Genomic DNA, 18,163 nt, shown 5'->3' on the forward strand with positions numbered 1-18,163 from the left:
AACTTCAGAGTACATCTGAATGGAAAGAATGTAACTATTAAACCTGTAATGGGCAAGGATACCAACATGAAATATTCCTAACTTTATAAGACCTTTTATTGTTTCAAGTTTTCAAGGATTGTTTGTTTCTCAAAGAAATACTGGCTTTGTAATAGCTACTGCTTTAAAAATTGAAGTAACAACTTGGCCATAATATTACCTAGCATATAAATTCTAAGAAACAAATGCATTGACTAGTGTCAAACGTACCAGCAATGGAAAGAGAAGCTATATTTACCTGCTGTTTGACAGGCAGTTTGATCTACTTGCGTGTCAAGCAGTTCTTTCAGCAAGCAGGCTGGCCATCACATCTGAACTTAATCTACAGTGGAAGAATATTTATTTTGGAAATGTATTTTCAGTCTGAACAAGAAACACAAAGCTCAGAAGGACAGTTTTGTAATGCTCTAAGTATTAAAGGAAATTCATATTGTCCAATTGCACATCTGAATAAAACTTCTGTCTTGTGCTGATGCATGAAAACACTAGAGCATATAGCTGCTGACTGAAAAAATTTCCATATGCTCAAAGACAAGCAAACTGCATTCAAAAAACCAGCCTACTTTCTGTGAAAGACTAAGATTTATAGACACTGAGCTGCTAGCCATGTACAAACTCAGTTTTTAGGGATGAAATTCACATATTTGCAACAGTGGAAGCATAAAATGTAAATTTGGGGTTAGAAGCAATATTTAGGCATGATCAATCTGCCTTCCTCACAGTCACTATCACCTCTGTGGAGAAATGTTTACTCTGTAGGAGGACCAGAGTATGACCAGTGGGTCTGCAATCTCATCAAAGCATACAGACTATTCCTTAATTAAAGTAAGTGGATAAACAGGAGATAAGAAACAGCACAAAGAAATCATTTATTGCTGCAACATTCAGAGCACTTTTTATATATATATATGTGTATATATCCACACATTTTATTCTACTCTACTGTAGTTGCATCTGTCATTTATTGGAAAGCAGCCTCAAAAGGCTGCATTTTTTTGTTCAGCATAAAATGTCAAATTTAGAACAGGTCCTACACGGCAGGTTGACAACAGAAAATAAAAGCCAGTCTTAGGCAATGATGGCAATAGAAGCAGAACCTGCCACCCAGGCCCTTGGGAAACATGCAGGGGAAAGGAAAAAGCAAATCAAGAAAATATAATATGAAGAGTTAAAAGAGAAGCCTGCAACCTGTCCTGTATGGACACAAGGGAAGAAACAGTCTGACACCAAAAGGGGTAAGAAAATAAAGATAGGTACTTAATATACCAGCCATATCTAATCTTCATTTTCTTCAGCAGCTCTTGAAGCTATCACAAGGAAGTTATAAGATAAAAAAAATAATTGAAGAACCAAATCTTGTAAGAAAGTGAGACGCGGTAAAATATATCATAAAATGCAGACATCCTGCTCTTTGTTACATATCCAGAAACAACAAAAGAGGATGTGGTGCACAAGCATACATGAAATCCTTCAGGGAGTTTTCTCCTCAAGATAGGTTCTCATGATGAGGATTTTCTCAGCTCTCACCTTCCATCTCTCCAGCCCTAGATCTTCCCCAGCAAATTGTTTTACATTTATTTAACATTCTGCCACATACAGAGGTTTCCACTTCCCAATTCTCATTGATCATCAGCAAACTTTCACCTACCTGGTGGCTGCAGCCCACCTACTGACTGACTCTCTTCATAGAAATATGGAATTCAAACTAAAGTAGGGTTGTTCTTGATCAAACTGTTTCCAGATGGAATTTAGAAGAAACACCATACTGAGGGAAGAGTGCATGCAGCACTCTAACAAGAGATGCCACTGGATTATGATTAATCACCAAGTCTAATGATACAGGCATCTACATAATAAATCTTATTTTAAATAGCCTTATGCTGATATGCAAAGATATCATAGGACATAATCACACAGCATGTCAGATGAACTGTAGTGCCACCACCTAGGACAGTGACATACTCCTTCTTCAAGTACGTGGCAAACCAGGGTCAAAGAATACTTAATTAGAAACCAGAAAGCAGAGTTTTGATTGCTTCCTTACTCACTAGTGTTACTACTTCTATGTCCCCAGCCTTTCTTAAAATTTGTGAGTATACAAAAATCTTCAGAAATCAGTGGAACATTAGAAAAATGTAAACTTCACAGTTTGCCACTTTGATCAGACTGAATGTACCACATCTGTGCATTTCCACAAGTCCTTAATACTGCCCTCTCAGGAACTGTAGCCCACTTGATGTTTCAAAAAAGATAAAATGTTATTAGCTTTTTAAAAAATAATTTTAGACTAAAATACCATACCAGCAATGGTAGAACAGGCACTGGGCAAACACTTGTATTAGTAGTTATCTAGACAGAATTTTCCTTCAGTTATAAAATAATTAAAGTTTAGACTTTAATGCAGACCCATTCCCTATGGGTTTGCTAAAGTAACATTCTTCTCTGTCCTTATTAGTATCTGAGTTATAAAAAAAAAAAAAGCCACAGCAGTTTTATCAGGGATTTAAACAGTACTTTCAGGCACTGTTTCTGTTTTTTGAATCAATACAACAGCTAATCTCGCTATTTTTCTTCCCTATTCACCCACCTTGTTTCATTCTGATTAAGTCCAGCTAAGACGCAGCTTGTGAAGCTGGACAATTGGGTACCCAGGACGCAAAGGTTTTTGTTATTCTAATTCTATTAGACTTACATAAGCCTCTGAGGAGTCCTCTTCCAATCGAGACGCCAGGAGCTTGCATTAGAAAACTGTTTGCCTGACCACTGACCAAATCAGAGACAATTCAGCTCTGTGAGAAGGACTGATTTTGATAAAAAGCCAGATGCATTTATTTTTCTGAATTTGCAAGTGGAATTAGTGGGGGGGGGGGGGGGGGGGGGGGGGGGGGAGGGGAGATACAGAAATATAATACAAAGTAAAAGAAAAAAAATTCTTATGAGGAGAGGTGTAAAACTGTGGGCTGACAACAGGAGAAGGATGATAGAAATATACACGGAAGAAAACCAAGGAATATTAAGGTGAGGCGCTGTGTGTAAGAAATTAATTTTAGCATGCAGAATTGCAAAAAGCTAAAGGAAAACCATACCATAATGAAGTATAAAAATTATTTCCTCCCTGTTTTTCCTTTAACTGAAAATTAATCTCTCCCTGTCTGTCATACAATTAATTCCTTTTTGAGAGTAATGATAAATATGGGGGGAAAAAAATACCATTTTTTTAAAAAAGTCTATTTTCTGTACACCATTTCTGTCAATAACTTTGTTCCTGGCTTTTGTGAGTATGCACTAATTCTGATGCATCCATTAATTCTCCTTTTCCTTATGAATCAAAACACCCAAAACACAACACTAAGTCATGAAGACTTGCTTAGAATGCTTAGATTTGCCAAGACAGAAGCTCTGAAATACAGTATGATGGAAAGATCACATATTTAATCACATAAATATAAAATATACAAATATTCTATATAGTCATATAAAAAAATTGCAGTAATTAACAATAACAGTATATAATAAAACACAGGAAAATATTATTTCCCACTTCCTTAAATATTTTTACAGATATTTAAAAGCCATCTTGTCTACTGTGAAATATTTGAATTCTAAGGAAAAGTTTCATTTACATTATTTTTTTATACATATCTTAAATTTCACAAAGCATGCTCTTTTCTCTATTTCTCTACATCCATGTCCAAGACAGCAAAAACCAGTGAAACGGGTTGAATTTCCATTAAATTTCAGAAATCCGGCTCTACAATTTCTAATAAAAGGTGAAGATTTCTCAGTTCTTAAAAGTAGCACCTAAATGAATGGCAGATAGCAAAATATGAAGCAAAATAGATCTAGAGGATGGTACTGAAAGGTATTTTATAGAGAAAGCCTTATATGCTTGGGAATAATCTCTACTGCTCAATGTCCAACCCACAACAGTAGCACTAGTGATCACTGATGCCTTTGCCAGTCCTCACTGCAGCATTCAGAACTGGATGGGACAGGAAGGGCTAATTACACATGGCTGCAAATCCTGTCCTCAGCATTCCTCAGGATCAATGAACCTGTCAGTGAAAGGAAGGCTGGAAACAAATGCATCCCACAAATTCTGTCCCACAAAACTGGTGGGACAACAAAATATTACTCCAAGTAGATACAGAACTTTCTTTTTCAATATTTCCATTTACATATCCCACCTAAGAAGAAAAGTTACTCTAAAACAAAAACATTTTCCCCCCTCCTATGTGTTTGAGGTGACTACAGAAAGAAGGCAAAGAAGTTATTTCTATTTTTGTAGCAAATGAACTAGCTTGACGAATGGCCGTGTGTATCAAAGATTCACTACAAATACCTGAGAAAGAAAAAGTATAGAAAGAAAGAATAAATCAGTAAGACAATGTGATAGTTTATGACTGCTATAGACTTGACTTTCAGGTTATAGTTTTCTATTAATATTTTGAATCATATAGCACAGGGATGAAATTATTTTCTTGAACCACTTGAAAATTAAAGCATTTATCTTTTTTTTTTGGAATTTATCTTGTGTAGCTGTAAATGTAAAACTTTAGAATTATCAAAAAGAGTGCTAGAGAATTACCAGCTATTTCAGCCTGATTTCAAATTCTGGTTTTGAGCTCTATATACTAGGAATTTACATACTGTAAAAAAGGCAGTTTTCATGTTACACTTAATTGGCCTTTATATAAAATGTCAGCATTTCAAAGTTTTTATTTGGTTCTAAATATAATAGGAAAAATAAAATATTGACATGAAGCCATAGTTTAGCGGATTTTTGTCATTAGAGTTGGTGAACAGAAGCCCACAGGGACTGAAGACAACACTTTCAGAAAGGAACATCTGGGGGAAATCTTGCAAGGGACACAGAAAAATAGATCAGTGCCTTAAAATTTAGTTTTCAGAGTCTTTAGTGAGAAAACTTAAGGAAAATAAGGAGATAACAATGTTTTCCAGGAAAGGCCAATCCAGGAAAGGCTCCTCAACCATTATCAGAGCTTGTCTTCCTGTCCTGTCTCCATCAGGAAATTCTATTTAGGGTACCCTAAAATGTAGGAGTAAAATGTATCAAAATCAAAATTAACCCAAAATGTGATATTAAGAGTGGTGGGTTGCTGCTTGGGGTGGGTTCTTTTCTGTAATGCTTTCATTTTAGTGGGTGTCTGGGGGTTTGGGTGTGTGTTTGGTTTGTGGTCTCTCCCCACACAAACACACTTTTTTTTTACTAAGTGATCAAAGAGTGATGATTGATAGATATACAGATTTGATACATTTTCTGAAATGCAGTCAGCCCCATAGTGATTCAATCCGGAAGTAATCTGAGACTAGGTAAAGTAGAATTTTGATTCTTTTTCTATGAAAGCTTATACATGAAGCATTTAATTTAAATACCATTGAGTCCCAACCAAACATATATACTTATATGCACAGACACCATATATTGCAGCCACATGATATTTTACTGTGACTCTTGCAACTACAATTTGCGTACAACTTATTAGAACTACCAGCAATGCCTGCAGTTAAAATCTGCTGTTTATCATGCTTCCCACTGAAGTAGGAAGTATATGCAAGTTGGTGGGTTTTGACTGAGGCTTATTTTTATTTCAGTAAACCAACCAGAAATGAACACACCTTTCACTTCAGTGAGTGGCCTCGCACTATTTGCCAAGTGATGCAAGCTTTTTGACCATTTCAAGAGCAAATCATGTTCCAGATTTCCATGGACAAGTTTTGTAACCAGTACTAATGTTTCTAACTTCTAAAAGCTATTTCAAATTAGGTTTTGTGTGATATTAAACAATTTAGATAAATATTTACTATGGCAGGAATAAAACATGGGTTTGTGCTACATAAGCAGACCTCTCTCTCACTGATATACCTACATATGTATACATGTGGTATGTATATATGAGTACCACTACATGGTTTTTTTTGCTCCTAATTCTTAGCAGAGATTCACAAACTCACTTGTGTCCCCTAGTGCCAGATTCTATGTTTACATGGCATGTGGAATACAGCAGGCAGACAGAAAAGCTCCCCTGCCTTTGCCCTCTCTGAGGAGGCTGCCATGAGTTGTCACTCTAGCAAATACCAACACAGTTCATGAAATACATTTTACTCTGTAAAACTTGGGATAATTACACTTAATTTTAAGAGGAATACTGTTTATATGAGGAACTAAACTACACTACTTAAGGATGTCCATAACCTAGACATCACTGCTCTACTGCTTATGCAAAATGCCACCAGTTTCTCTAGTGACATTAATAAATGTTGATACAGAAGGTTCCTCTATAGCTTAGGGGTAGCACATGTTTTGAAAAAGCAGCATAACTGATTTTTTTTTGGGAAAAAGCATGACATACATGCTGGCACTGATTAAGCCCCATCTGTGCCTGAAGCAGAATTAAATAAGTGCCTCTCAAGTGTTCTCAGTCAGCTCTATGCCCTTGAACAGACATCCTGCCAATACTTGATATAAAAATGAAGAAAACTCTGGTGTATGAAAATGCTTTCAATTGAAAACACTTTCTTTCTCCTTCATTTAATGGCCTAACAGTATTTGGTGGAAGAATGCTGTAATGTCAGTATTTACAGATATGCCTCTCCTGTTAAGGTTGTGTGTGTCAAAATAAAGGACATATAGTAATGGCAAAAAAAAGTTTTGCACACAAGTATGCATAAAACCCCCAACAACTGATCATTATGTGTATTTCTATTACCCAACAAAATCTCCTGCACTACAACACCATAAAATGATCTCTGCAGAAGACATTAAAGTGTGCAGTCAAAAGCACAGAGATATAGAAGCACTTACATTTGTACTGTGATCACTTCCACTAACACAGACGACATCTTGTTTTTGAATTGTTAATACCTCTTTCATAAGCTTCAGTCGGATGTCATAAGCATTTTCGGATACTTCATCATACAACAATGCAATGCCAGTTTTAGTCTGTGAAAGCAAGGCACAGAAACAAAAATTTAAGAATATGAACACTTCATAATGATGAATAACAACCTATATCCCATGCAATACATAAAATGCATTTAAATGAGCACTGCTTAACAAAGTGGAAAACTGGCCTGCTTTTCAGTCTTCAAATGGATTAGATAAAAGAAGCCTCTTTTGTACAGTAAAATATGGTCTAAATGGTGTTTGAAGTAGACATTAACATATATTAAAAAAAAAAAAAATATTTGTTGCACTGTTCCACAGAGTAATGATGCAATTCAATGATGTCCTGTTTGTTCTTAATTATATCTTATGCAGGATTGTTCCAGACTTAGGGACATTCCTTCCACTGTGTCAGAAAAATACCTGTACCCTTCCTAAACACTGGCTTTAAGATACAGAGTCCTATTGCAGTAGAAAGCTAGTTTGACATTATAAAAAATAGAAATAAGGACAGGTGTTACAGAATTTCGATTTGTTTATGTCAAGATGGACATATATTTCTGAAGTTACATCATACAAATAACTAGTAAACTCTATAGGACAGTCAAGTATTAGGTATAAACAACATTTTCTCTATGAGTAGTAAAAAAGAAATTTTAGTTTAATTTTTGGTTTATTTACTTACATGCAGATTTCCCACTAATATTCAGTCAGATATTTCCTTAAACAAAAAAATGTGGATTTAGGACTGTTTAGAGATATTTGTTAAAATAAGCAGACTAACACAATTCCAGAGCTTTACTACCATTACACAGAAGAGAAAAACACTTGTTCTGAAATGGATTATTATATGTAAAAGTAATACCTTCTTATTAATTTAGAATGCATTTAACAGCATCATCACAAAATTGTACTTTCCTCTATGCAACTGAAAAATAACCAGGTATAATTCAAGGTTTAGCTGTAGCATTTGTTACTTAATGGTGATTTAAAATCAAGTTGTTCATCTATGTTTTATTAAACAGTAGACTGTGTAAAGAACAGTAATGGAATTCAAGAAGAAACATGTCTTGTGCACTAAATGAATGCTTGAAGAGATTTTAAAATTAAATTAAACATGGATCATTACCTTCATAACAAAATTAGGGAGAAAGATCTGTGGTGACTGTCAATAAAACCTTTTGGTCTTTAAAGGCAGGATCTCTTTAAGTTGAAGACACTTCAAATTTGGATGTGGTGTGGCTCTATGCAACAATCAAGTGTCAAAGCCTCCCTTACAGTAGAAATGGAAAGTGGAGCCTAGAGAGCAATTCAATTTACCCTGACATATATACACAGCAGTTGCTCGGCTGAATTGTTCATGTGGTGGTTCTATCCCTGGCTTCAATGCGTCTGTCCCCATGTAGGCGACTGCTGCCACTTAAGACACTTTAGGATATCTAACGACTCCACACATGTAAGGCTGACACAAGGTTTTTAGGATATCCAGGCCCTTCTCCACCAGATTTCCATGATTACAATGGGATACAAACATCAGCCATGAGCCATGACAGCAGACATCCACATGTAGGTATCTTTAGCTTGAAATGGATCTTGCAAAAGGTTTACAGTGTAGAAATCCACACCTAGACACTGTCAAGCCAGTAGTGAGCAACAGATGCCTCTGAAGTATGATTTACTTTATCTCTTATACATCCATCTAAAAGTGAACAAACTGCACCACAACTCTCTACTTTGACTTAAAAATTAAATATAGAAATCAACTCAACTCAGACACAAGTGCTTAACTGTGCAGATAAATCTTGTCCTTAGTGTTTGCTGGGAATGCCTAAAGAAAACAGATCAGTGAGGGTGCAAAGCTTGAATCATTCTCACTTATTTGGAAACCAACATTTCTCCCTTTTCCCAAGGTTTTGAAATTTTTTTAGATTTCCAGAATGCATGGAAATACAATTTTGTGAATGATGACACATTAAAACTGTGCTAAAATCATCTGTTTAAAAGCCGTTCTGCATAACACCAAGTATTGAAAACCACCATTTCTGCATTTTGCTGCTGTTCAGGAATTGTGTATTGCTATACCACCCAGACTGGCAATTGCTGTTACTTTAGCTGACGTAGCAGAGCATGCTTTACAGAAACACTGAGAGAACAGAGCTCTAGAGAGCTGTTCAGACAGCCTAAACCTGGAACTTTTCTCTGGCTAATAATCATTACATATGTTTAGAAGTAACACAATATAAAAATACCTGAATTTTCATTTTTAACAGATGAACAAGTAAGGAATTGAGTATGTAGAGCAACTGATTAAATAGCTTACCATTTTCCATCACTCTACTTAAACTGAAAGTCTCACTGAATCTCATCTAGTCCTATTAAAATCCAATACCTACCTCATGCTCCATCTAACTCCTGACGTGATCCAATTTGCTTTCAGAATCAATAAGATTCATTTAGATTTCTTTCAGCCTTTCAAGTCATCTCTTTTTAGACCATTATAAATGGCTTTGAATCAGTTAGCACAATCCCTTGTTTTCTCTTTGTGTTAAAGAGATGGCATATGTAACTCCAGAGGGTAAATCTCAGTCCACACAAAATGCTTCTTCAAACAAGGAACTTTTAATAAGAATGTAAGTCTCTGCATGTACATGCATATCCAGCATTTTAACTATGCTATGTTGGTCTCGATTTCTCATTTAAAACCTGTCTATATGGTAGCTGTTCTAATAACTGGTATCAGAACTTGAGGACTGAAAAGTGCAAATAACTCACCAGAATGATGTAGTAATGTTGGAGATCTTATACCAGATTTACAGGTGTTTTGTAATAAAAACAAAAAAAAAAAACCAAGAAAACAAAACAAAACATGCGGAAAGTGCATAAGAAATTACATCTCAAAAGGATTTAAGAGGAATATAAATTTAAACTTACTTGGGCGGATGAGGAAATTAAAAGTTGATTTTCATATCTCTGACAGTTTTATAGACACTGGCCTCAGAAAGAGGTGTGTGTGGTGTGCATATGCATGTCCACATATGTGGTGGGAGGAAGAAAGAAGGAGATCAATATCACAAACATCACAGGAGCTGTGGTTTTTAAGAAAGCTTAGTCACTGCAGCTTTTGAAAGAAAAAGAAAAAAAACACTGAAGCCTACTTTCTCAAGCAAACTCAAAAACTGTCAATACCACAAAGAAGAAAAAAATCACTCTCAAGAGGGATCCAGAATTGCAGATGAATCCTTTAATCAGTTTTATTGTTGTCTACTTAAGGCAGGTCCTTAGCCAGTGTACTTGCTTTAAAGTGGTCTCTGTTCAGCATAAAGTTTTGGGACCCTACTCAAAGTACTAGAACTCTTTCAGCGCACTGTGTCTGCAACCTAAAGCTCACAGTTCCAAATTCTGTTTCAAAGTAGGCACCTCTAAGCCAAACTTCCATCTTACTGGCATAAAACACTTGCCATCACTGCTGTAAGTTTTATTTTGAAAAAGCATGCAAAAAGATGAAGCAGACTTTAAAAGTACTGTTGAGGTGTGCTCGGTTTCCTCTAGAAACTATTTACTTGTTTATGTCCAAATGTATCAGAGCAATATTTGTTAGGCTACTCATGCTAGGGACTATTTGAAGAGAGGCAGAAAATATTCAAGACTCTTAGATGGATGATCATGAAATTCAGATGAGATTCATAATGAAATCACGTAATATATTTGGATGCATTCATAACAGATATCAGAGTCTGCACTGCAGTAGTACTATTTTGATTTAAACTGCAAAGCTCTCAGTAACTCCAAACCTTTCTTATTCCCTCTGCCTAAGTGTATTTTAGCAGTGATCACAACTACTGTTGCAACAAAATAGAGTATTAGTGTCTTTGACCCTTAAAATGGATCAGCTGGTATTTCCCATATCTTATCTAAAAAAATCCTCTGCATTGAGTTACATTGCTCCTCCAGCAGAAATCACCATTTGTTTATTTTCATACTTAATAAATATACCCATACCTTCAGTGGCATAGCAGTTCACTTTTTAACTGTTAAAATGCATTTATAAATGACATTTCTTAATTTGTAAATAAAATTCTTTCAGCACTATATGTGAACTTTTTTTCCCAACTGAAATTCTGCGTTATACTTCCAGAAAAATATTTCAGCAGCAGCTATTACACTTCATAGGTCTCAGAGTGTTAAGATTCTCTAATTCAACATTGTGGGTTTTTTTTTTTTCATTAAAACAACTTTGTTGAACTTCCATATCTGTGGTATACTGACAGTTGGAACACTTGTTGAAGACACATGAGAACTGGAGTCACTGATTTTCATCCTACATGACTTCATATTTAGCAGACACAGAACTTAGGCACTCTCTGTCCCACACAGCCAGTACTCGGATCTCTTCAGTTACAGCAGGCTCAAATTTACTCTCTCTCATACCTGGTTTGATATGTTTTCTACACCACATTTCCTATCGTGATCAAAAGATCACAGAAGGACAGAATTCAACTTTAAAATAGCCTTCACTAACATAAAAAAGAAAAAAAAAAAAAAAGGATATAAAAATATATATATAAAAATATATGCAAGGAGGAACAATCACTTGCATGGAAGAAGAAAAATTTTTCATCACCCTTTGTTAAGGAAAGGAAACAGGTAGGTAGCAGTGAGGATTGACAGCAAAATATTGGCATCAATATCTTGTGGCTGCAATAAAGGCAAGCATATGTTTTGACTGCTCTCCTTTGGATTCTTCCCTACTGATTTGTTTTTTATCACTCTCACAAAACAGTGCCCAAAAATAAACAGTTCTTCAGCTGGTTAGTACAGGAGATTCCTTAAATACTGATGAATATGAGAGAGGAATAATTTCATGCCCATGAAATAATCCATCACCAGCACAGCATTTAATACATCCCAGTAGGTTGTTTCCTTTTATACAGTATTATGTCAGCTTGATTCATGGCCACACTACACAGAAGACTTAATGAACTGAAACAACTCATGAGAAATGCAAAAATAATTAGAAGTGATCAGGGATCTGCAAAATAGGACCTATAACTAATTCTGCATGAATTTGGGTTGCTTAGTTAAAAGACAGAATACAAGAGGACATAATGACAGTTTTAAGTACTTCAAAACCTATTGCAAAGACAAATGGAGCAGTCAGATGAGAAAATAATTCAGAAATCTTCTTTTAACATATTCCAAATACAAGGAAACTGAAGTCCTTGAACAGATTGCTGGTACAGATTACAGACATCCATAGCTAAGGGATTACAGAGAAAAATGAACATTCATCTGTCCAAATGGTACAGGTACTAATCCTCTCACAGGGAAAAATCCCAGAAAAGTGAATTTCTATCAGATCTATTGGTCTCTAATGCCAGTAATTCAGAATTCTGTCACATATTGCGTATGAACCTCTGCATCCAGGAGAAAGCCTGACTGCCTCTAGGAGGACACCTGCACTAAACAACTTACAACTGCCATAGGAGAAATGAAAAATTACTATTAAGACCAGAAGGAGTTTATCATTTAGGAGCCTTAACACAGGATGAGTGACATTTACAATAAAATTCATTAACAATCATAATTCTTCTAGCACTTAATCTGAAACTCTAAGAACTGTACCTTTGTCTTTCACAAGAAGATAATACCAGGTTTAAGGGGCTTTGAGAACACAAATACAGGCTCTTCAATGGGCCAATACAAATGGATAAGGACAACAGATACATAGTGAGAGCAGTAACACAGCTCTGGAATGCCGAAAATTAATCATTTCCTTAGCACTGTGAGCATACAAAAATCCATTCAGTAAAACAAAAAGCAGATACAAGACAGAGATTAACAGTAACTTTCTAAAATTAGTTATATGGAGCTCCCTTACAGCGTATGTTTTTTCTTGTAAATATACACTGAGCTTTCTAAGCTTTTACACCTACTGACAGTTTCACAGTTGCCGAGACAAAAATCCTTAACCATAATACTCTTTCCCTTAAGAAGTTCTGATGATAATAAAGTCCTTAAACAGATTGTTTGGACAAGCTAGGGTTTTCCAGTACTAAAAGGGCAAGTTGTTCTATAAAGAAGTCAGAAGAACCATCTGTAAAAATGCTATGATGGACAAAATAGTACAGATTTGTCTCACAGTAGTTGAAGACTGTAGATCAGGAGACATAGAGGAGTAGATAATTTTACCATCACAGGTAGGAAAGGACCTTGAGAGGTTTGATGGGGGGTTGGAACTAGATGATCTTAAAGTCCTTTCCAACCCTAACTATTATATGATTCTATGATGCCCAACCTCAAAGCAAGGCAAATATGCAATCTGCCCAGGCTTAAAGCCTCTTAGGATGGAGTGCTCAACTCTGCTGAGCAACCAGTTCCACAGCTTGACTATCCTCAGAAGAAAAAGCTTGTTTTTATACAATTTCAAGTTCTGCTTGCTGTCTCTCATCCATTCATGCACCACTGTGAAAAGCCTGGCTTCATCTTCTTGATATCCTTGATGACATGGAAAGGCTGCCTTTAGGTCCTGCCGAAGCCATCTCTGGGCTGAACAAGACAAGCTCCCTTCACAGGGCAAGTACTCCCAGCCCCAGTCTCAGCCAGCTTGGTGTCTCCGCAATGAACTTGCTGCAACCCATCAATGCCTTTTTTGTACTGGGGGAACCAAAACTGCATGGAATTCTAGATACAGTCTAGTGAGTGCTGAGCAGAGAGGGATAATCCCTTCCCTTGATCTCCTGGTTGTGCTCCTCCTAATACAGCCCTGGATGCTGTTGCCTTCTCTGTTGCCAGAGCTCACTGGTGGCTTAAGTGCAACTCGCCATCACCAGGACTCCCAGGGCCTCTTCAGCACATCTGCTCGCCACATAGGCTGGCCCCAGCCTGTATCATTGCCAGGGCTCTTCCTTCCCAAGTACAGGACTTGGCATTTGACGTTATTGAATTTAGTGAGTTTAGTTCATTAATTTCCTGAATTTCCTAGCAGCCCATTTTTAGCCTGCCTAGATCTCTGTCAGTGGTGTACTGACTGCACCCTCCAATTTGGTGTCATCAGCAAATTTGGCAATCAAGTTACCTGTGACCTCCTCCAGGTTGCTGACAGAGATGTTAAAGAGGACAGGTCACAGGATAGACCCCTGAAGGGCACTACTTGCCACAGGAATCTATGTAGAGGACAACCCATTAACCACTAGCCTCATCCTGCAGTTGTCTACCACCCACTTAAATGAAAGCTAAAGCAATAAAGTAGCAGATGGGAATATTTTTTTCCTTATGTCAAAATATGAATAAAACCAAAAATAAGGCTAATAACAAAACTGACTTTTTTTGTTTCTTTATAAACAAACAAAATGTGTTATCTTCATGTAAATACACACTGAACATGGTAATCTAAAAAAAAAAAAATAGGATAATCAGGAAAAAGTCATATTATCACTGTTTATAGTCACTACATCCATTATAGTAAACACCTCTGAAGATGATAGAAATGGTTTGGATGAGGTCAGTACTTTGCATCAGGCACCCTTCTGCTCTAAAGTACTGCTCACCATCACCAGTACCAGGACCACTGTCCAACTGCCATTTACAGAAGGATGCAGCAATGCCATTGCATTAGGCCTGGCCATGATACAAATATATCCACCAGGTCCAGCAGTCCTGCTTACCCCATCACAGAACCCAAGGGCCAGGACCATGATGGATACACCTACAGCTACAGCAGGGGCCACAACCCCCATTTCCCACCCTCCACATGCACACAGACATGTAGCCCACCACCAGCTGCTTCCACCTCTTTCCCCAACAAGGAGAACTGCAGTGGGAGCAGCAGCACGAGCACCTCACTGCACTGTTGCAGCTGATGAATCTTGTTGCTGCCTCAGTGGTCCAGTCCTTCAGCTTTCACCTGTGTCTGAAGGGAAATATTTTAAAGTAGCTTGAAGAGAATTATTTAAAATTAAAGTAAAACCAAGGCAAGTCTGAATTTCATTCTAGGTCGAAAGCAGCTGCCAATGTTAATTTTTAACAGCGGATTATTTTCCATATTACAAAATCAACACTAGTACCCCTTTTAATCTAGAGTAATATACAGCAAAATTGATTTAATAGCTGCCTAGCTTTTAAGATGCATTTGGAAAATATGCATCATTTGGAACATATGCATCTTCTTTCAGCTCCTATGTAAAACAAGCAAACCCTCAAGCCAAACCGACCAAAAATGAAGGAAAATAAAACCATCTGAGTTGTAGCCTCAGTAAGCAGTTACTAGGAGTCCTTACCTTACTGTTTCTTACACACTCTTGAGCATTTAAAGACTGACATTGCATTGTGCATTTTTATTAGAGCTGTAACCCCGTTTCATAGTGTTCACAATCACTGTTCTCAGTGAAGATCAAAAATTACTGATAACCCACATTAAGGAGGTGATTCACATTCACAACAAAGCCAGTGGAATGTACCTGATGGACATCACTGATTCCAGAGTAGATCAATTAAGACTAAAGACACTGGCTTTCAATATATTGTAGATTTTCAATGCAGTATATGGCAAGAATCAGCATCAGAAATAAACATAGTCAATAACATATATTTAAGAAACACATTTGAACACATTTTTCCTAAAAACACAGATTATATCTGAAATATGCACCTTGGAAATTGTTGTTTTCATAAAGATTGTTGCCACTTTTTTTACATCTGCATTTATTAATGACAATATTTTGGATTGACATTTCACTACATATAGTTCTAAAAGGTATATTGTCATTACAAGATTTCAGAATATTTTAACTGCAGTGCAACAGTATCACTTTCTACCAATTCAGAACAGAGTTCTTCCTAAATTTTTATGTGGCGTATACAAATCTACAAGCAAGAATATTAAGTCATGATAATAGAAGGTTGAAAAGTTGCTCTCAAAATACAAAATTTGGAACTATTTTGTTGCTTACATCGCAGCCAATCCATGAAAAGATCTGATTGTAGATTGTTGGGATTTTCTGTTAATGACATTAGCCTTGCAACAAAAGTGATTAACAGCTGGCTCTCAATCTGTGTGATCTCAATCATTAGAAAGTAAGTAGCAATGTCTTAATTACTGCAAGCTCAGTGTGTCATGAGCTAATTAGATATGATTGATTATTGTCATCCTCATGCACCGCTCAAAACAGACACAAATATTTGAATCCTGTAACACGTCTGGAAATGAACTTTCAGGATATCACACTGAATAAAAATTGCCTCCTTAAAAACAGTCATATATGTTAGAATACAGATTCTATCCCAGAAAACAGCCAAGGCACTAACAGAACAATTGTCTAGTTTTACTTTAATTTAGGTAATATCTTTAAGTAAACAGCCTAAGAAAATAAAGCCTAAGAATATAAAGATGCTCCTGTGTTTACAGCAGGTTCAGAGCAGTTAAACAAGAAATCATAAATTCCACACTTCAAACTAAACCACAACAACAGACAAAAAAGACCATGAGAACATTCTCTCTGGAAGTCTAGGTGAAAAAAAAACACACACAAAAAAAAAACCCACAAAAAACCAAACCAAAAACCAAACAACCAAACAAAAACTAAGAAAAAAAAAAACAAAACCAGTAAGACCACCAAAACCTCTGCCCCCAGCTTCCCAATTTTTGCTTACATCTGTACTTACTGATTTTACAGGATGGTTGTTCAGATAAACCCAGAAGACTTGGTTATTCTCTGCCAATTCCACTACTTTTTCTAGAGGTCTAGAGGCATACAAGTTCAATCTGGTTTTATTTCTCATCTTATAGAATCAGAGATTGGTTTGGGTTTGAATGGAACGTAAAGATGAATGACCAAGTAAGACATAAACAGGCAGGATGATGGTAAATTTCTAAGACGGTACACTTCAGATGTCAATCTCATATTCAAAAGCAAAAAGCAAAGCACCAGCTAGACAGACAGGTAGAGAAGAGCCTTCTTTATAGGCTGATTGCATGCCATGGCATGCCATGGAAAAAGATAAAACAGGTTGTTTACACCTCAATTTCAAAACCAAATTGTCCTTTAACAAAAATGCATTTATGACAAAAACCTACAGTTACATTCTGTTCTTAAGGGAGAATCCGTAGGAATAATGTCAATAGAATTAACAGACAGATCCAAGATCTTAAACAGGTATCCTTCATAAAGAGGAAGATTATAAAGAACATATCAGAAAAGACACAGGAAGTTTGGGAAGAACTGAAGGTTATCTGGAATATCCAGTAACTGAAGAAAAAATGCAGGTTATGTAAGTATTGAAACTCAAATGATTTCTCCAAATTAGGCTTCTTCAAAGATTCCTTAAGATGAATGACATGTATTCTAAACCACTCTTCAAAGGCAATAAAAACATATAATTAGAGGTGTCAAGTGGAGATGTATGTTCATCCCTAATATTGAAAATAATAAATGCTCTGGGAAGAATAAATGTCTGTAACTCAAATAAAATTCTATTTTCAAAGCATGCACCATCTAGTCTCATGAGCATCAAGATAAACAAGATGATTAGTGCTAAAAAAGAAATAAAAATGTATTCTGGAACTGGTGCTAAGTTTGATTTTGGCAGTTACATCTGAAACTTACTTCATATCTTGCTCAGCCTCAAGATTTTGTTGATCGACCACCAGTGCAAGCAACCGACCGTGATACAGAACCAATGTAACCATTTGGCTTACGCCCATAGAGGTACATTTACGCATCTGGACCTATAAGCCAAAGATCACCAAATTAGCTTTGACTGGATACCTAAGTCAGCACAGTACATTAGGGACTGTGCAGTCATTCTGCTGGGCCTGCAAGCAAGACAGCACGAAGAAAGACAACAAAGGGAGAAGTATATCAGCTTTACTAAAAACATATTGAAACAGCAGTGAGTTAGGCAAAAAGAGAGGTCCTGCACAAAGGAAAGCAAGAATCAGTGCTTAGCAGGGAAGAGCATTAAACATAAGTCAGCTAGCCAAATGGCTCAAGAACTTTTAACTCCAAGATTTTAGAAAATATTAAGTTAACTCTTGCTGTCAGAGAAAGGCATTCACCAGAACAGTATGAGCAGGACAAGCGAGGAAACTTGCATTATTGAGAAACAGCAGGGAGAAAAGGGGAGAAAAGTACTGAAGAGATTTACTTTAAGTTCAAAAAATAGCAGCAAAGAACTAAACCAGTCAGAAACTGACAAAAAACTAGAGCTAGATGGAGAGAA

The 18,163-nt window shown here is 36.4% G+C and overlaps 1 protein-coding gene across 1 annotated transcript in view; it reads right to left on the reverse strand.

Moving 5' to 3' along the window:
- Nucleotides 1-14,682, reverse strand: part of SNTG2 (syntrophin gamma 2) — a 169,069-nt gene extending 154,387 nt beyond the window's left edge. The window contains exons 1-2 of the mRNA XM_057431918.1: nt 14,494-14,682; nt 6,926-7,003 (exon numbers count right to left, since the gene is read on the reverse strand). Of these exons, the coding sequence (XP_057287901.1) occupies nt 6,926-7,003; nt 14,494-14,682 (267 nt within the window). The remainder of the gene's footprint in view (nt 1-6,925; nt 7,004-14,493) is intronic.
- Between the last annotated feature and the right edge of the window lie 3,481 nt (nt 14,683-18,163).

Source organism: Pezoporus wallicus, unplaced genomic scaffold (assembly GCF_028554395.1).
Source record: "Pezoporus wallicus isolate ANWC-B61680 ecotype Strahan unplaced genomic scaffold, APGP_CSIRO_Pwel_v1 contig_161, whole genome shotgun sequence".
NCBI classification, from domain to species: Eukaryota; Metazoa; Chordata; class Aves; order Psittaciformes; family Psittacidae; genus Pezoporus; species Pezoporus wallicus.